This window comes from Nesoenas mayeri, assembly GCF_963082525.1.
Source record: "Nesoenas mayeri genome assembly, chromosome: 3".
NCBI lineage: Eukaryota > Metazoa > Chordata > Aves > Columbiformes > Columbidae > Nesoenas > Nesoenas mayeri.
The window spans coordinates 104,929,872-104,949,320 of NC_137544.1; the positions used below are offsets into that span (position 1 = coordinate 104,929,872).

Below are 19,449 nucleotides of genomic sequence, written 5' to 3' on the forward strand. Positions count from 1 at the left end.
AAGGAGTTCAGTCTTCATGCAGCATGTAGTTCAACAATGCAACTCCTTGCTACAGGACATTGTGGATGGTAGACATTCTAGAAGGAATGGACAAACACATGAAAGCAAAATATGTGAAGAGGATTGACTACTGAGATATTACTTAAGATGTGCCTGAGCCAGACAGAGCTGGAGAGGCACAGGTCTCTGCTGAGACCGACATCAGAGCAGCAAAGTTCCTGCACTGCTACCAGCCTGAGACAGTTCTGCCAAAATGAGGAGACAAACTCATATCAGCACAAGCAAACACCAATGATTTTGGCACTCTTTGAAACAACTGATCTCTGTCTTGATTGGAATGTTGAAGCGCTCAACATTTACAGCTAGTGTAAGATTTTGTACATTGTGGAAGAAGGGGCTGCTCCTTTGGATGAATCAATTCAAGGATTAGTCCCCTCCCTTTGCCAGAAAATCAAAGAGTAAAACTGAAACAGGGGTAATGTTTTCAGTGATGAATTCAGACTCCTATTTCACTGCACAGAATCGGCTTTGCTAGACATTTCCAAACATAAATGTGACAAGAAGTCTCCAGGCCTATTTAACAATAAAAATATTAACTTAATGTTTTGGCTCTTCACAAATTCTTTTGCTAGGTCATTTTGATAATCTTTGTAAAATAAGGAGAAATGTGCTGCCACTGCAAAATCTCAAGTTGTCCCTTACTGTCTGCCCTACCCCCACTTTGGAATGTGGACTACAAAGCAGACTCAGGCTCATAATACTCTAAATGCTTAACGGTTTTGTGTCACTTGTTTGCTACCTTCTTTTTCTAAAACCTTCCTTCCCCCTCTCTATGATAAAAAACCCCAGTGGTTCCCATAGTCTTTGAATAGAGGGTGCAGTTCTGATCCCTTTCATTTCAAATAAGCTAGATGAGTTTTGGGAAAGGTAAAAAGGACGGCAATAAGGCTGATCAAAGTCACAATATGGCTTCCATAAGAGAAATAGCCGTTTTGTCTGTGACTTTCATTGTGGAAAGCCTAAGGGGATGCTAGAGGTCCACAATATGTCTCAGAGAAGGTGGACAAGGACTGATGTTTTATCAGCTCTTCCATTACAAAATCTTAAAGGTGAAGACAGAGGCTTCGAAGCAAACAAGAGGACCTGGGTCTTCACATGGTGCACATGGGCTACCAGAACTCCTTCATGCAGCCTGCCTGGGCGCAAGAAGCTGATGTGAGCTCACGGGTAGAACGCATGCCTAATTTGAGGAGAGATAAATTAGGGTTACTAAACACACAACAAGAATTTCAGGCAGACCCCTGTGTTGGAGTTAGTTGGAGGCTGGAGGAGCATTGTGGTAATAGATTGTGAATGTTTGCCCTATTCTTAATCTACCCTTAGCTGCTCTTAAGAATGCCTGTTGTACACACGATACTTGGTCTGCCTTACCATAGCCATGGCTTATATTGCAGGGAGAGAGAAGGCAAGGGAGCAGCTCCCTTCCTAGAGAGGGAAATCTGCCTCTGCTGAGCTGTACTCCTGCCTGGAGGTCTGGGGACAAGACAGGGCATTATGTAAAGAGGATCTAGCATGCCCTTGTTGGTACCGGTGGGCCAAATTTGAGCCGCTGACCACTTGCAGAAGATCCTTATTGGGCTACACAACATCTCTGTGAAGCCTCAGGGCAGGATACACTATAAGCAAGCTGAAAGGCTTCACTTTCTTACAGTATCTGGACAGCTGAGGCTCTGCTTAAACGTTGCTTGTAGCAAGTATCCAATCAATACTCTACCTGTGGTTCTCAAGTCAAAACAAAGACAGCTTTCTACTGTACTACATAAGGAATTTCTAACCTACAAATAAATATTCAGTAATACTGACTCCATCTTTCAGTGTCCATATGGTTTGTGAAGTAAAGCATAACACTTTTAAAAACAGACCAGAGCTTTGGAGGCTGTCACCCTATACTTGTTTTCTTTATGATGATATCAAGCCTCATGTTTTGCCTGATAAATTCCAGCTGATAGTTATGACATATTGCAGAAGAAATCATAGGCTTTAGACTGTCAGCAAGACCAAGCAGACCTCAGGATAAATTAAGAATGGACTGATTTTTTTTTACTATGGAAAGAATATGTCACAGTGGCAAACACAGAGAGATGGAGTAGACACAATATGCAGTCCCTGTGTAACCAAGACACACAGAGAGCTTTTAACCATCTGAAAAATTTGAAGGTTGAAGATTTAAACAATTGTGTTAAACTAAGGGAAAAAAGACTACAATGAGATCACTAGCAAAATGCATGGACACTAAATAAATACCACTAAATCATTAAATGATGATCCTTGGTCAGACTCAAATCCAGCCTGGTGCTGAAAGGTGCCTAGCTCTTTAAAGCTTTATTTTTTATCTGTTTTTAATAGTAAGGGATTTATTTGATTTCTCTAAGTCTGAAAAAAAAAGGTATTTATTTTTTGAGAACTATCCCCCAGCCGTTAGACAAACCTGTGCTTCCCAGGAAGAAGCGGTGAAAGGATTTCCTCTGCTGGGCCTTAATTCAGGAACAGGGTAAGTCCTGTTAACTCCAGTATGGCAAGATGAGTGCATTTAAGCAAATACTCAGATTTGTTTTCTAGCATAAAGGTAGTGCTTTGATTTAAGACAATAGAGAACAATACACAGCGGGCCACCATCTGAGGAAAAACCTGGAAGAATAAGAGCCAGGTAAACCTTCCTGAGCTGACTTCATATATCAGAAAAATGAATCTAGACCCCCCCAGCTCTCACCGCAGGTGAGAAATTAAAGGTCTTTTTTTTTTCTCAGAGAGCAGCAGAGGACAAAAAAAAAATAATGAAACACAGAACAGAACTCTGCTTGAAAACAGAGTGAAAATAAATCAGCGGTGAATGGATTAGCTTCAGATCAGACTGCCTGGAGCAGACTGATCTGGAACAGTAGAGGACTCAGGGCTTGTGTTTTTTAAATTAGTTTTAATAAATAGAATCAATAGCTCAAATTATGGAGAAGGACAAAAGCACAGATCACATCGATCAAGGCTGTAGCTTATCATTATCAGCCAAGGGGTGTCTTCTCTTGTCTGAAAGAGATAAGGTGGCACAAGAATCCACTTGCAAGCTTTTAAGTATCTCTCCCAGAACAGCTGTATATGGAGTTGGATACAGAGCCTGAAAATGCTCCTGGTTATCCACTCTCCCTCTTTCTTTTTTCCTTTTCCCAGAGGGAAAAAACAAACAAAACACACACATATACACACACAAAACCAACCAATCAACCAAACAACCAAACAACACGACCAAAACCACCTATATATAAACATAAATCAGCAAATTTATTTTTTTTTTTTTTTTCTGAAGATGCAGGAATTTACAGGGAGGATTCTATGATTCCATGATGGATCGAAATAGACAAACAAGCACAAAGTATGCATTACACATAGAATTTAATGCTCAGTTGAAGAGATTCTTGTTCAAATCACTTGAAAAGTGTCTTTCCACTTATTAGGTTAGGAAGAGGTGTTGGAGAGCATTCAGGAGTCCTCTCTACCCAAAATAGTCAACCAAGGATTATCCACTGGAGGGCAGCAAGGGGAACAGCGTTAACTGCAACCAGGCTTTTGGCAATGGGAAGGGACATTTGCACACAGGCATCTTGTTTTCCTCCTTATTTTTGTTTGTTTTGTTTATTTGTTTGTTGTTTTGTTTTGTTTTTCCCAGGAGGACTTTGCTCTGGCAAAGCTGTAGTGTCTCAGTGCAAGGCTGGCTGCTCTAAGAGGGGGCCAAGAGCAGATACCTGCTCTGCATGAGGTGTCTTCCCTGGGCACACAGCTGCATGGGCGCTCACAGCAAGAGAGGGTTTCCAGGTCTGTCATGGCAATGTAAGGGACAGAACACAGACTCTTCATCTACATACCACCTACAAGGGTAGGAGAAAAAGGAGAAGGCCAGCTGCCTTCTTACTTCAGATATTAGGGGGATGACCCTACTTCAGTTAAGCTCATTTCAATTAATAGTGGCCTCTTCCTCCAATAATGAAACTCTGGAAAATCATATTGCAGTTCCAAACAGCTTTTCAAGTCTCAGTTGGACCCCAGGTCACCAGCCCCCGGTCTGCATGTGGAATGCTTGAACATTTCACCAAGACATCACCATGAGCTCCTCTTTCATCTCAGGGGTTTTATCCCAAACACCCCAAGCATCAGCTCTGGAACACAATTGCTGCAAAGGAAAATAAATCACTGAAAAACTACTTTACCCCCGCCCCCCTCCAATACAACTTTCTTATATAATATTAAGCCAAATACAAACTACCAGCCCTGAATATATTTCATCAAATACAGTGGAACTGAAGAGGTTTTTGGCATACCACATGACACCCTAGAGGTGTGAGAACAATGCACAGTGCTGATAACCTCTGCTAACTCCCATTCATTTTCAGGTTGAAAAGCTGGCATCAGTTATGTGGGCTTTGTGCCCACATATAGCACATAAGAGTCTTTTCCATTGTTGTGGTTGAATTATAGATAAACAGCAAAAGAGGAATAATAATCTCATAATAATAGAATATATGGCAGATGTACTACTGAAAGTCATTCACACGCTCCAGTGATGAGCATAGTTCACAACCTATCTGGAATAGCCTTCCATCTTGCTAATAAATATACAAAGACTTTTTAATCTTCAAGGACATAATATCGAACATCTGACAGAAAATTCAGTATAGATCCCTAAGCGGTTTTTATTACTTTTCAATTGGAATTAGATTTCAGAATGTTTTATAGCAAGTAGTGCCTTTGCCAGAAGACACAGAACTATCTTGGCCGAAGTAGTTAGCAGTTAACTGCAAGTCCAACAAAAGAAACAAAATACCAATTATGATTCAAGTATAATGTAAGTTATTTTTTATTAAGTGGGGAAGAATTGATTTTCCTAGCAGTGTCACTTACACTGCAATGATTATTGCACGTAAGACAACTTAAGAAAATGATGCAAAAACAAATTAGATGGGCTGCAGATCATTGGCTTATCTTGACTGCTCACCTTGAGGACAGAGTTAGGGAAACATAATATACAGTACTGATTGTCAGAGTGTTGAAAACTGCTGTTCTTCCACCTCCCTGATATTTCATATTAAAATTTCGAAACAGAAATATATATTTCTATCAGGGGTAAAGTATGAAGCAGCACACCTTGCCAGTGTAAGGACATTTGCTTAATTAAAAGCAATGATAACTTGCTGTGACGGAAGATAATTAAAGAGGTATAAGTTATATAAAAATTCATCTTTGTCCAATGCTCTCATTTTATATACACATCTATTCAAGAATCATACGAGAAAAATTTTGCCCCAGCTCCATGGCTTCTGTTAGCTGACACTTCAGTACAGATGACCGAGTGCTAAAGCAATGCCGTGAAAGACTGGGCAAAATATTATGGCATGATCTAATGAAAATCAACAGGAGTTCTTCCACTGACTTTTCAATATATATTGGATGTAGCTTTTATCACACACGTAGGCCTGAAGAATGGGAACAGAGGTTAACCAATCAGCGACGTAATGATAATTACTTGATATGGAAATGGAATCATCTGAATCAGAATTTGCAACAAAAAGAAATTTGGCCTCACATTCTTCTCTGGCGACATCCACAATCAGCCAAAGTACTGTACATTAACTGCTGCACGTCCTATCTAGCTGATAAAATTTGCTGCAGGAGGCTTGGTTAACCATGTTTGGTTTTGCTTTAGGGCCAGTAAAAATGACAGTCCGTGTCACCACTGAACCTGAAACATCATTGAGAAGTTTCACACATATCCTTCCAGAATAATTTAGTTTTTCTTCAGATTAATTTCAAAGGTCTGCATCATTACTTTAGCATCTCCTCTAATTGCAACTTCCTTGCAGGATCTCCCACTCTTTACTCTGTTTTACATGGTTAAAAGTCTCTTAAGATTTAAAAATGAATATGCCTTCCAAAAAATGAAAGAATGCATGAATTTTGTGGTTGATTACTTTGTCAAGAAAATGCACCCCTATTTTACGTTCCTTGAGCTGTCAGGGTAGACGTAGTGCTTGGTATTTCAGTGCTTTTGATTTTTTCATCTCACTACGCAGCCACTTTTTTTTCTTTCCTTTCTCTTTGTAAATATAACATCTGTATCTATTCTTGTAAATGGATTGTTCAAACAGTAGGCATGATACCAGCCATTCTGTCTCACTTTCTCAGATAAAGGCACACTTTTGGCAATGAGAAAATGAACTCTTGCTCCAAGTTTGACAGTTGTAAAAGATGTTTATTTCCTAGGGCTTTGTTTATAAGACTGCAGTGTTTAAAGGATTATTTTATGCTGCTTTTGGCAAAAATCACAGTACTGCTGTTATTATTGTTCACCAAAACAATATTTAGGACATATGCATTGGGTTGCAGAAAAGCAAATAATATGCAAGGAATGTATAGAAAGACATGACCAACTTACTGTCTGCCTTTGTGTATGCTTTTTGATTTTCCTGCCTCCTTCTTTCAAGGGTAACTATGAAACACACAAATGTTTCAGCTGATTATCCCTTTATCTGGCAGAAGTAGCCTCTAACATACTGAGCATTGCTATTTCAGCATTGAGATAGCAGGGAATGGTTAGCGATCAGTTTGACACCTTTTTTTTTTTTCCCCAGAAAGTATTTTCCATCATCACCTCTTCAATAAGGTCAACAAAAGGGAAAAACATTTGGATAACCATGCAAACCGAGTATGACTTGGAAGCATGTCGTAAGGCAGGCTAGCAGAGGAAGCATGGCCATTGGGTTCTGTTACAGCAGTTACTGAAATACAGATACTGATGCTGGCAAAGGACTTTCCAACTGGTGAAACTCAACATCATGGAAACACCTACAGTGACACTATGCTTGACAGTGCAGGCGAAATTTAGATCTCCATGTAGTCTAGGTACACCGTCTTCCTTCTTTCGAAGGTTTTAAGAAAAGCAGTTGATGTCATATTCAAAATTAAGTCTTCTGGGACTTGTGGGCTTCTAGGATAGAGAGCCAACCTGAATCAGTTGAGCTCAGACTAGCAAAACTATGAGTATTTCTATGCAACAGAGGCTAACGCCCAAAGTTCTTCATAAATTAGGATACTAGCATAAGGTGCTTTATAGAAATGTATGACCTCCTTTATATGATGAACATTGTAAAGATGTACTCTAGCCAACAAATCTGGCACCACTAATAAAAACAGCAACCTGCCATCCCTCCAAAGCAGACGTTAACAAGCTTTCTGTGGAATGCAGAAAATCTTCAAGGAGACGCAAGCAGGAACTTCTGAAGCACTAACTGCCTCATTCCCTATTTTAGCTGATAACCAATCCTATGCGTGCTCAGCCTGGAGGACATTAAACAGATGAATCTATACCTAGAACCAAGGCCGCCTCTTGGCAGCCTGAGGGGAAAAAAAAGTCTTTCAAAGCCTTGAACAAAGAGCCAGTGTCCCCATTCCCTAGCACCACTGGAGCATTTCTTCCAGACAGCATTTGCACCTTTGATGGCCAGAAAAATGTCAAGCCCTAGCTGCTGCTGGTTCACACCCCTGAAGCTACAAGGCTGCCCTCGCTGGACCAGGACACCAGTATGTCCAAGGGCAATCACTCCTTGGCAGACGCTTTGTGGAAATTCACATTTTTGTGTCCAGGCCTCGCAGTGCTCCTGTAAAGATGGATGGGCTCAAACTTTTAGAGTAAAGTGCTCAAAAAAACAACCTGATTTCTGGAGTGTGGACCCACCCTGAGCTGTACCAGTGTAAGATAACAATAACACATAAGGAAATTAAGGAATCCAGAGTTATATTGTTTGCTACATAAATAGTGAATATATAAAAAAAAGATCCTGTAGGCACATCATTCTTATATTTATGAAAGACTTTAGCTAAGGAGACATATACAGACAGTAGCTAAACTTATAAAAGGGTGAAACCTTCCAATGAGTGCTCCATAGGCAGTCCTACTGACCACTTCCTCAAACCAGTCTAATTCCTCATAGAGAGAGTTGTTCTGTTGAGGCATTTCTTGTTTTGTTCCCATTTTCTGACACAGTCTGTACTTCTTTTGTGACTCTCCACTTGCCAAAAAAAACCCCAACAAACCCCAAAAATTTCCATAGCAGCTCTGTTGGCCAAAGAAAACTTTGGGGATATGGCAGGTTTTTTAGCATCAACCCACTGTTTTCCCATAGCAGGATGTTTTATAGCCTCTCTTCTTAGACCTTGCTTGTTCAGAAATTCCTCTGTGTCTATAACCATTTCTACTGAGATACTGGACTCTGAGGAAATACTCAGTAGTTAATAAGAATTAAAAAGTGAATTTGACTTCCCTGTGCTCCTGTGGTTTTTTTTGCAGCAGTGAAGAGATTGCAAACTCCAGAGAAAGCAACACAGGCAGCATTTCCACTGCTGGAGTCAGATTTACTTTCTGATCTCAGTGAGTGTCTGTGCCTGTCACAGACACAAGTGCTTCCCATTGAACAGGGTGCCCTTTGACAGTCTTTGAACACCTTTACTGGGCTACTGAAGGCAATAGCCTAATATATTTGTATCAAGTGATGGTACAAGTGAATAAAGAAATCAAAACTTAACCCTGATGTTTGCACTAAAATACAAACCTTTCAAAGCCAAGGGTAGAAAGAATGTTATACCAGGGATCATTTCTAAGCACAAAGATGGCAGAGAATTAAAAAGAAAACCTCCAAAAAACCCCAAACAAACAAACAAAAGCCATTAAAAGTCTTTCAGAAGGTGTGTGAAGAAAACCATAATAATCCTCAGACTGCCTACATGACAATCATTTGCAGTGAAGAAAACTGAGCTCAAATAACTACTTCCTATCCCATGCTCCTGATTTTGGAAAAAAAGACAGGCAGACAGTCCCTTCTTCCACTGCTACTCTCTCCCAGCTAAGCCTTGGCCTTTTTATCAGTTACAGCTACATATACATGTTTCCGCTTTTTATTCTCATCTTCTTTGCCTGGAGCTGAACCAGTGGAGGAAGAGGTTAAACACACAGACAACCCAAGCATGTGTGCAGGTGTGTGCACACATGCTGTTCCCTTCACTTCTTTGGAGTAAGGGTGAGAGGAGGCTGCTTTATGGGCATCCCACTGCATCTTGCTGTTCTATGTTGAGGTCACAAATATAGGACACCAGAAGGTCTCCTGAGAAAACGAGCACCACTTTCTCTTTCAGTCTTCAGACAGTCGATCCAGTTCTTCTTTACACACTACTATTTCAAATGAAAAAAACAACAAAAAAAATCTGCTGACTGTCATTTGAAAGCATATTCCCTCCTCACTCCAATCTCAAACAAAAGATGAATCAAACAAACATTGAAAACTTGGAAGTTTTCCCCACTGAATGTTTATACACTTATTTTTTTGGAAAACCACTACAGATTCATAGATTTATTACAAATAAATATTTACAAATTAATTCCAATTAACTGACTGTGTTTGGACAAGGATTTGTATCAGAAAGTACATCCTCTTATGTACTATGGGGAAAGTTTCTGTCAGTATGACCATTACAAGAACAATGTTCCACAAGTGTTCAGAAAACAGGATTTCCAGGAATATACTAAAATGCTGACTAGTAACTGCATTCTGGTGTAGAGAAGGGAGAAGGCAGAGGTTAAAGCTTCAGTCCATGGCTCAAACAGCCAGTACATGCTTAAAGTTGAGGCTGCCCTGTCTGTAGCAAGTGTTGAATATGCTATATTCAAGGATATAGCATTATTTAGCTAATCAAAGCAAAGATAGAGGCTCAGGAAGCTAAATGTAATTATGAAAAACAAAGACTTTCACAATGAATTGGGCTGAATACTGTTTTCATTTCACTCAGAAATATATATTACTCTGCATATAATAGCAGTCTCTAAATTCTTTAGCTAGCCAGGAGCAAATACATCTGAGTGGCTGGATAAGGTAATGGAAGATAAGAAGCATACATACCTTCAAGGCTGAGCTTCCAGAACACCTAAGGAAAACATTAAGCAAAAGCAAAAAAATCACAAGCTTTCTTGACCCTGGACCCCCAAAATCAAGGAAGCTGTAAATAAGTAAAGCCAGAAATAGGGCTCATTATTGCACTGTATTCAAGACAATTAGAAGAAATAATTTTCTGTACTCTTATATAAAATCCAGGCTTAACTCAACTCTGACCTATAATTTGAAATAAGCTTCATTTTAATGAGTTAAATTTCACTGCTAATAAGATCAGTCCAATCAAACTACAGGCAAAGAGTGTGAAATAATTTACAGGTTTTGTCTGAAAAGGTCAAGGTCTTAAACAAAGAAAAGTGGCTTTTCCTACAAAAAGTGCTTGCCTCTTGCTGTGTAAAACTAACAGACTACTATGAAAAAGAATACCTGTCTTTTATGCCCAAATTGTCTTGTTTACCAAACACATGTACATATTAATTACCAATCAGCTGCTGACAAAATGAACAACACATGGCTGACAGAAGTCCCAGTTGCCAGACAGTGAAAATGAACTTGGTTCTTTCCACTGAAGTTAATGAAGCTATGACAATTTAAATTAGCTGTGAACCTACCCCAATTATCTTTTAGCTTGCCTGCACAAGGACACTCAGTAAAGTTAAGCAGAACTAACTAAAAAACTGTCAAGTTAGAAGAGAGTGAGGCATGTTGAACTTTGCATGGATTTCTTTTGCTCCTCAGTTGGGTGTCTAAAAGGTTTGTTTATTTTTATTTTCTGTCCTAGATAATTTGGCTTAGCTTTGCAGGACCCCTTCCTCCATACAAACTGCTGACGCTTAGAGCAGCTGTCCCCTTTGGGATGTATATTCACTTGGCATCACCCTTCTGTGCAACTGTTCTCTCTGTTCTTCTGGCATTTCTCATCCACCTTCCATTTTCATTCTTGCTGAGGTCTCCACGCACCCAGTATTTTCAGTGATACACCAGCCCAGTGAGACCCCATGGCACCTGTGAAGGAAACCTTTGAGCTGCACAGCAGACTTTCTTCTGCTGGTTTATCAGGGGACACATTTTGTGTGTGATATTCTTCTAGAAGAATTAAATTTGGAGCTTTTAAAAACATCTTCTGCTGGAGGTCTCTTCTCCATTACATCTCAGAAATGCTGCTGGGAACAGCAAGTTTTATTATTATTATTTTTGTTGTTGTTATTATTATTATTATTATTAAAATTTAAATTTAAGGGACATGGCCTGCATTTTGAGGGAGATAATGAGCTTTATTCTTCAGGACTGGCATGCTGATATGACTTTGCTATGGGCCAGATGCAGAAAACGACTAACTCATATTCCTAAGCAATCATTTATAAACTGGAGTGAGGAGCTGAAGGCATATGGCATGGACAAATGCAGATACTAGGATAATGGATGAGTTGTCTTGGCTTTGTGGCTCTTACAGTATAGCAGCTTGTACCCTGCTGGGTCAGAGCATAAGGGGCACACACAGATACTTCTGCACCCCCCTCATGCATAAATACCCTGAGCTCCCTGTACAAGGGATGGGAGAACAACTCAGTGAAGCTGAACAACTGTAACAGAAACAGGTAAGCACTTTAATGTCTTTCAAACTCATAAAAGCACTTTTCAGAACTTCTCCCTAGAGCTCTGACTGTGCTCTGCTCTCCCAGATAGTGATATTCACATCTGAGTATCAAGGGGATTGCCTGGGCGAAAGTGTCTTGGCCTCCCTGGGTCAGATGAGGGACAAAGTTAATACATTTTAATATTGGAAAAGAGAAAACAACCAGCATTTTAATTCTGTGTGGTGAAAACTGATGAGTTGTGAGAAGCTGTAGTAAGGCTAGTAAATGAAGCTAGGAAATCATCCACACTGTTGAAGGGTTTAGTGTGACATATCATTCGGAGAAAAGGAAATTAACTGCTGCATGACACTGGTGAATTCATCATTCCTCAAATCTGTTTTATGATACATGTTCTTGTTGGAGAAGAGCTAGACCTTCATCCTATATTTAATGTCCCCTAGACTTACCAACTTCTCGATTTTAAACACATTTTAGTTTAAAACTACTTATTTCTGACCTAACCAGAGATTTTCTCTCTTGCTGTCCCTCTACACAAAACCTTGGTATTTTCTAGTTTGCATCTCATGAATAACATTACTGTCAAACTCTCCTAGGTTATATTTATATGAAAAAATATTTGAATGGAGAGGCACCCAAGATGAAGGCAAAATATTCAAGATAAGAAAATGTAACACCTACAAATGACTAGTTTAATCTTCCAAACGCTTTAGAAAAACATGGATGATAATCTCATTCAATAGGCAATTTTGATTTTCTGTAGGAGGTGAAGCAAGAAGCACCTATAATGTCTAACAGAGAGGCTTTATTTTGGGATCTAGAGCTGATCAGACCCAGGAACCCATTTCTCCTGGTATCAGGTGTGTGGGGACATGACAGGGTTTTTTTTGTGTATGTCTGTGAGACAGAGGTTGCCAGAAAATCAAAAGTTGTACATGGCGAGAATCTGTCTGCAGCTGACTCCAGTGAAGGCCATCAGCCAGCATGGACTTTGCTACCCTCTCAATGCCACCAGCAAACAAAATCAAGTCTTGCTTTTCACTGTGTTTCCCTGGAAAATCTTAGTGATTTAACAAGTCATATACTTGCCATTACATTTTAAGAGAATACACATTCATTTGAAATATACATTATATATATATAGACACTTTTATACATCTTCAGACTCAATGATACATCTGTCATAGATGCATTGAGCTGTAGCTGTTATAAGTCAGGTGAAAGTCGTACATATATATTTATTGCCACAGTATCATGAGAAAGTCAGCAGAGAGTACTGCCCTGCAAAGTAACTCCTATTGTGTGCAGCAGACCTCCTTGTGTTGAAAAGCTCCTAAAGCTTTGGAAACTGCATGTTTCTATAGAGATATATACTTGAGAGTTTATACTAGCTGAGGATCTACCCTGCAGAGTTTATTATCCTTTATTGTCACCTTCTTCCTTTTCTTTTTTCCGTCTTATGCTCTGCCTATTTCTTTTCATCCTACCAATGAAAATGTCAAATGCAGAATCCAGCCAGTGGTTGTACAGCAACTTCTATAGCTTTCTGCTTCAAAGTATGAACTAATAATAAATCTAGGAAGAGAAGAACATAACATTAACTGCAGACTTTTTTCTTACCCTAGCAGAAAAAAAGCAAGTTTAAATATTTAAAAAAAAAAGTGAATGTTTTAGATAGCATGTAATATGTTCCCAGTATGCTCTGCTGTGCAAATATTCTCATCCCTTTCTGATAATATGTGGGCTTCTTGATTAACTGTATGATTAATGACAGTAACAAATGGACTTGAAAGTTTCATGGGTCTTCATTTTTTTAGCTTACTTTATCCTTTTCTCATTGTCTGTCTTAGATGAAGGTCAGTCCACCAGTACAAACACCTGAGCAAGAACTGTGATTGTTTGCAAGTTTCACTGTAGTTTCAACTTTAAGTGTGAAAGCATAAAAAAATCCTAATTGCAGCTGTCAATAACAGTGTCGCAGCTACTGTTCACATCATTTGCAGCTTCTGTCACAGGGAAGCACATCTGACTCACTCAGTGCTTAACACAGAACTTGCTATTTCAAGGCAGCAACTGTTTTAGTGGTTAGATATCTACTCAGCCTTGACTTGATAATCTAAAATAAATAACCTTGAGCGATTGTACAAAAACACCTATGCAGAGAGCAAGTGAAAACCCCCCACTGTTCATAGTTTGCAGATGCTTGGGAGAAAACACTCTATATAACTCTGAACCTCTCTGACAATGGCTAAACTGGCTAATGAAGTGAGAGAATGGTCTTTAACATACAAAAGACCACATGATCAACTCTAGGCCTTATTTATTTTATCTGCAGTTTCCTCTTAGGTAACACCTTGACAGATGGGTGGAAATGATGGACCGTTTCTGTTGTCAATTATTTCAGTCATCTCAGTTGCTCCTTTCTAAAACTGGCACCACTCTCCCACTGAAGTCTCTGGCACGCTAACACGTTAAATAATTCCTTTTAATTAGCTGAGTCACAGATCCAAGTTTGCAATTTCCATTCTCAGGAAATGTTTCTTATATTGTCTTCATGATGTAGAAACAGTCAGGCAAAGGGAACCAGCCAGTCAACATGCTTCAGCGTGTATGCCAGATACGGAGGGCTAAACAGTAAGGGGGGAAGGTTTAGGAGCAGGAGAAAGTTAGGAAAGTAACTGAGTTGAAGGCAGTTCCTCTTCAAAACAAACACAATATGATCCAATCTGATTTCCTGATACCTTTTTTATCACAGTATTAGTTACATTATGTAGGTAAAATGCTGATATTAACATTTCTCTCACATAATTCTGCAGGATTGCAAGCAGAATTGGACCAAACAGCCATTTTTCACCCCCCTTTTTAAGCTGCCTTTTACTCTTGCTTTACTTTGTCAAATCAGAGGTATAGTCCACTGCCCAAATGGTTGTGCCTAGCTGTAGGGGTAGAGCTCTCTATTTCCCTGCGATACTGCAAGAGTGATTTCAAGCACTGCTGAGAAAAGAAACCCAAAAGCAAGGAAGGGTACTGTAAGAGAATGGCATTTCTAGCTGTATTCCCAGTTGATATTTATATGTTTCTGCTTAAAGTAGTTTGCTAAAACTTAAGAAGGATCCCTTCTATTCTGAGAGTAAGGTATTTCTGTTTGCATTACTTTCTTAAAGCAAGATCTCTGATTAAATTAAATCTTAGTGAATATTAAGGATGGATTACAAAACTTGACACTGAATTTTAAAACTGTTTTAAATCTGCAAGAATTAAACTGCAACTCAGGGACTACTGAGTTGCTCCCCTTCTTATACTCTGTGAGGCAATTAATAGTTAATACTTTTACACAAATGATCATATGTTTCCCATCTGAAATTTTGGCCTCTGCTTTCTGGATTTCCTCCAGAGTTCTAAGTTAGAGCCATCTACATTTCTCAAAGGCATTTTGGCATCTATAAAAAAATGCCAATAATTCTTCTATCCAACTCCTCTTCCAGGCAAAGATTATAATGTAAAACAGCTAATAAACACAGTTTTGTTAGCAAACACTCAAGACATGCCAGCTGCAGAGTGCTTGTAAATCTGCAAAAAGCAACATACAAACCAAGCTGTAACTGTCCACTTGTAAGATTTTGGCCTGTAAGTGAAAAAGTAGATGTGGCAGCAAAAAGAGTAATGAAAACCCATGGTTTCTAATCCCTGCTCTGTTTCCACATGGCAAGTATAAACTGAGATCCCTCACCATAAGTGGCTGTCAGCCCTCCCATTTGCAACACCCTTGCTAAAGCAGATGAGAATCCAACCAGGAGCAAAACCCTGGCTCTTGTACCGTGCCACAGAGCTCATGTTCACTGTGGAGCATAAGCTCTCACTGTCGGGAAACCAACCACAAAGAAACCCATCATTGGCAGCAGTGTCAGCAGTCAGCCCTTGAAAAATAAAAGATAATAACAATAATTTGCAAAATCAGCTACGGCAAAAGTAGAGATAATGGTTCTTGAGGGCAATATTTTTACCTTTATCCTGAATTTTTTTACCAAGTAACAGAGCAGGCTGCCACATGCCAGCGTCACAACTTAAGAAACAGCTGTAGTGGAACAGAAACACACAGCAACCGGAGAAGTGTTTGAGGCTTTTGTTCTCCCTCCAAAGCTTTCACCAGCCTGCTATTCAGCATGTAAAAGGCCCTAGGAAAGGACACTAGGATAGCTTAGGAAAGCTATCAAGGCCACATAAGAGAGATGAAGAGTTCCAAGTGTACTGAAGAAAACCCCCTCCTTTATATGAAACAAAATGAGACAACATCCTGCACTCCCAGAACGAGCTTTTGAGTGAAAAAGTACCTTACAGGAGCTGTGCTTGTGTCCTATACAGGGTCCTTAGACATGGTGGCCATTTATGTTCAAGTTGCTACACCAATTTTAAAACCCTTTTGACTCATTGAGGCTTTTTGAAGAAACATAAAGCAAGCTTATTTGGTTACCTGGAGCAGCAAAGTCTATTGTAGCCACCTGAATCACCCCACTAGGCACTCAGCAGAGAGATGCATAGGAAGACACCTTTCTAGAATCCCCCTGTTTTGACCTTAAAGTTTATCTATCACTTAATAGCTCTCCAGCTAATGTATCTGGCTTTAGTAACTTTAACATTCTGTATGCTCAAAGCAACTCTACAGAGTTTTCATGGACAAATTCTCAAGTTGTGCTGAAATCAATCCCAAGTCTATACTGCTTTAACAGGACCTTCAAGGAACCAAAAGCTGGCATAAATGAGAGGAGACTCAAGTCGAGAGATTCTAACACCTGTATTTGTATGATGCCGCCAGAAGAAAGGATTCACTTGCTGGTTTTGAACACATCAGCATTGTAGTCAGCCTGTTTCAGAGAATACACACTCATGCTGAGGAACCCACAAATTAGCATCGTCAACAAACCCTTGAGAAGTTAACAAGGATTTACTGCAAACAATTTCACTAACAGGTGCTTTTTGGTGATATAAAACTCTACTTCTTTGCAGAAATAATTATAAACTTCTTTTGCTTAATCCCTAGAAGGCAGACCTTAACTGTGTAATCTAAAGAAACAATCAAAGCAAAATTAAACAAAATTAGCACTAGATGCCTGGAGCACAGTTCACTCAGGATTTAGATGACCTAAATCACAGATGGATTATTTTTCCTTCTAGTTGCGAGAATGATTTAAACTTTTGCTGACCTTCTGTGGTTAATTCAGACATTTTTGTCAAGTTTTCACCACAGTCCTCTAATTCAGTGAGCATAACAACTCCCCTTTCTGAATGAAACAAAACTTCTGCCCTAGGAAAACTGTAGCATAGTAACCACAGATACATTGTGGTGTGTAAAATTAAGATAGGCACCTATTTACCCAACTAGTGATAAATTATTCTTCTTTGTATCCTCCCTCCAAACTTGCCACTCCAGCTATTAATCAAAGGGTTTATCCAGGACTACTCCTTTCATTTTTGCTTTGGTTCATAATAATGTCAGACAGCTGTGCGTATAGGCAAGGGGTGATATAACTTTCTTAAAAAAAGAAATAAAATTAAAACAATCACTTGCATTGTTACATACACGTCAGTGTGTAAGCTCTTCTGCTTGCCTGTGATGCTGACACAAAAACCAGCTGTCATTTGGTATTGCTAACATTGCTTTATGGAAAACAAAAGAAGCTTTAAGTTAGATAAAACTCTTCCTAGAGTAACACAGTATGGTATCTTTACATGGTTCACTCTCTCCAACTGCCGTTATGCTGCTCCTCTGATAAAGGAGGATCACTGTCTGAACGTTTATCAGAGACCCTTCTGTAAAGCCTTCATGATTTCAGCGAGAAAACATTAAGTTTCTTCTTGGCAAACAAGCACAAACCTTTGGAAAGCTCCCGCAGTACAAACACAAACGCCCATCATCAAGTTGTTTGGGGCAGACAAGTTGTGCTACGTGTTTCGACAGCGCTGAAGCAAGCTGTAAAGGAAGCTTAGACTTTATGCTTCAAATTACTGTCACAGCATCAAGGAGGCTTGTTTAAAATTTAGCCTGCGCTTTGCATTATAATGTACATATCTTTTCTTAACAGAGATCTTAAAATGAGCACGATCGGAGTAACGGAGAGGAGCTTCAAGAAGTAATTAAGCGAGTGTCAGAGGAAGGGCTGTGCTTTCCAAACAGCTGGTGTAAGCCTCCTGAGCGACTCACTCCAAACCTGACCCTTGCCTTGCCACGCAGCAGCTTGTTTTGAGAGCCAGCAACAGGGCTGCTGCTCAGAACCACCCCCTCTCCCTACTTACAGTTCGGTGGTGTTGGTGGGGATGTCCCGGGGAACCTGGACCACCTTGCTCTCCTGACAAATGAAGACCCTGCCCATACAGTGACAGGTGTGGTGCGGACATCCCGAGCTGCCCGCCAGGAACATCAGCAAACACGCAAGGACCAGAGACATCTCTGTCTTCACATCTGTGCCTGTCTCCTTCATGTCCAAGGGAGAAATGCAGAGACCTCCTAGCCCAACTCCCTGAATGGAAGATCCGCCCTATGGGCTGGGATGAACCACGTGGCTTTTTTGGGGGATGAATTCTCAGCAAAATGCGGTTCATGGCCCCAAGATCCTTTATGACCTTAAAGTAGGGATAGAGATGAGCAATGCTGATTTTCCATGACATAAATATTTTAGATTTAAAGTGGTGTTGAAATCACTGGCCTCAGCTTAAGTAGCCAGGGCACTTTTGACACACTGGGTTTCTGCACCAGAAAAAGGTCCTTCGTTCTCAGCTGTGTTATTTTGTATGCTTTGCTTGGTGAGACCAAGGGACAGCAAAACATTTTTAGTTTCTACAGACCAGGCACTTTTGTCCCTGAAGGAGAAACACCATTTATGCTCCCCTTCATGGATCCAGGAGCCCTTGCTTTTGTGTTGCTTGTAGGCAAAGGAAATATATATTTTTTATAGGGTATATAATCTATTTGATAGGTTAAAAGCTATACACTCCTAAAGCCAGGGCTAAATAACACGCCTTTATTTTCAAATGTAACTATTCTTCATGGACTTTATGATTCATCTCTTTTCCTTAGCACCTTTATAGGAATCCAAACAGGAGAAAATGCCACATATCCAATGATCCCTGATCCCTAGGGACTTGTAAGATAATTTTGTCATCTAGAAAAAAAAAAAACCAGAAATAAACAGAATGGCTGTTTGTGGCACAATGGGAGGAAAACAGCATCAAGAATATAATTATAAGGCCTGGACATTGAATCTTCTTTGTTTTGTTTACCTTTTGACTGTGCTAAAATATCTTTCTTTTTACAAATATTAATTCTTGGGAATGGGACTCTTGAGGAAGGGACTCTTAGTCATGCTGCAGCAGGCTCTTATCTGGAACCAGGGCTTGTCCACAAGACAGGTAAAATGAGAATTTTGGGATAAAAAGTGATTATTTTTTCTTTCTCCTTTTAAATTGCAAATAGGTGTTTCAGACACACAGAGCTTTTAAGTCACATATATTTTAAGTGAGTACTGGACCTGGATTGCCATGGGTAATTTTGCTGAACTTAATTTGTATTCAATCCTTCACATTGCTCAGAAGGGTTTTAATTTTGTTAAAAGTAGTGGTAGGTGTTTTTTTGTTTTTTAGTTTTTTCTTTTTTTAAAAATTCTGCCATAATAAAAAAGCATATGAGAATGTAATGAGACACACAACAGCATCTTTTCTCTGAAGTTTGCTGGTTGAAAGATTCTACCATTCTCACTTTTAAAATAAGCATAAAAATGGTGATGTTTCTGAAAAGAACTTATTAGGATTTTCAAAACAAAGTCAAATGATTATTTAAGTTTCCTGAAGAGTTACCCTAATTTTGACAAATCTCACCA

At 39.5% G+C, this 19,449-nt stretch overlaps 1 protein-coding gene across 1 annotated transcript in view; it reads right to left on the reverse strand.

Annotated features, from left to right (window-relative positions):
- Nucleotides 1–18,054, reverse strand: part of FSHR (follicle stimulating hormone receptor) — a gene marked incomplete at both ends in the record, with an annotated part of 82,946 nt that extends 64,892 nt beyond the window's left edge. Inside the window, one exon of the mRNA XM_080342281.1 lies at nucleotides 17,870–18,054. Coding sequence (XP_080198407.1) covers nucleotides 17,870–18,054 — 185 coding nt within the window. The remainder of the gene's footprint in view (nucleotides 1–17,869) is intronic.
- Nucleotides 18,055–19,449: the final 1,395 nt, after the last annotated feature.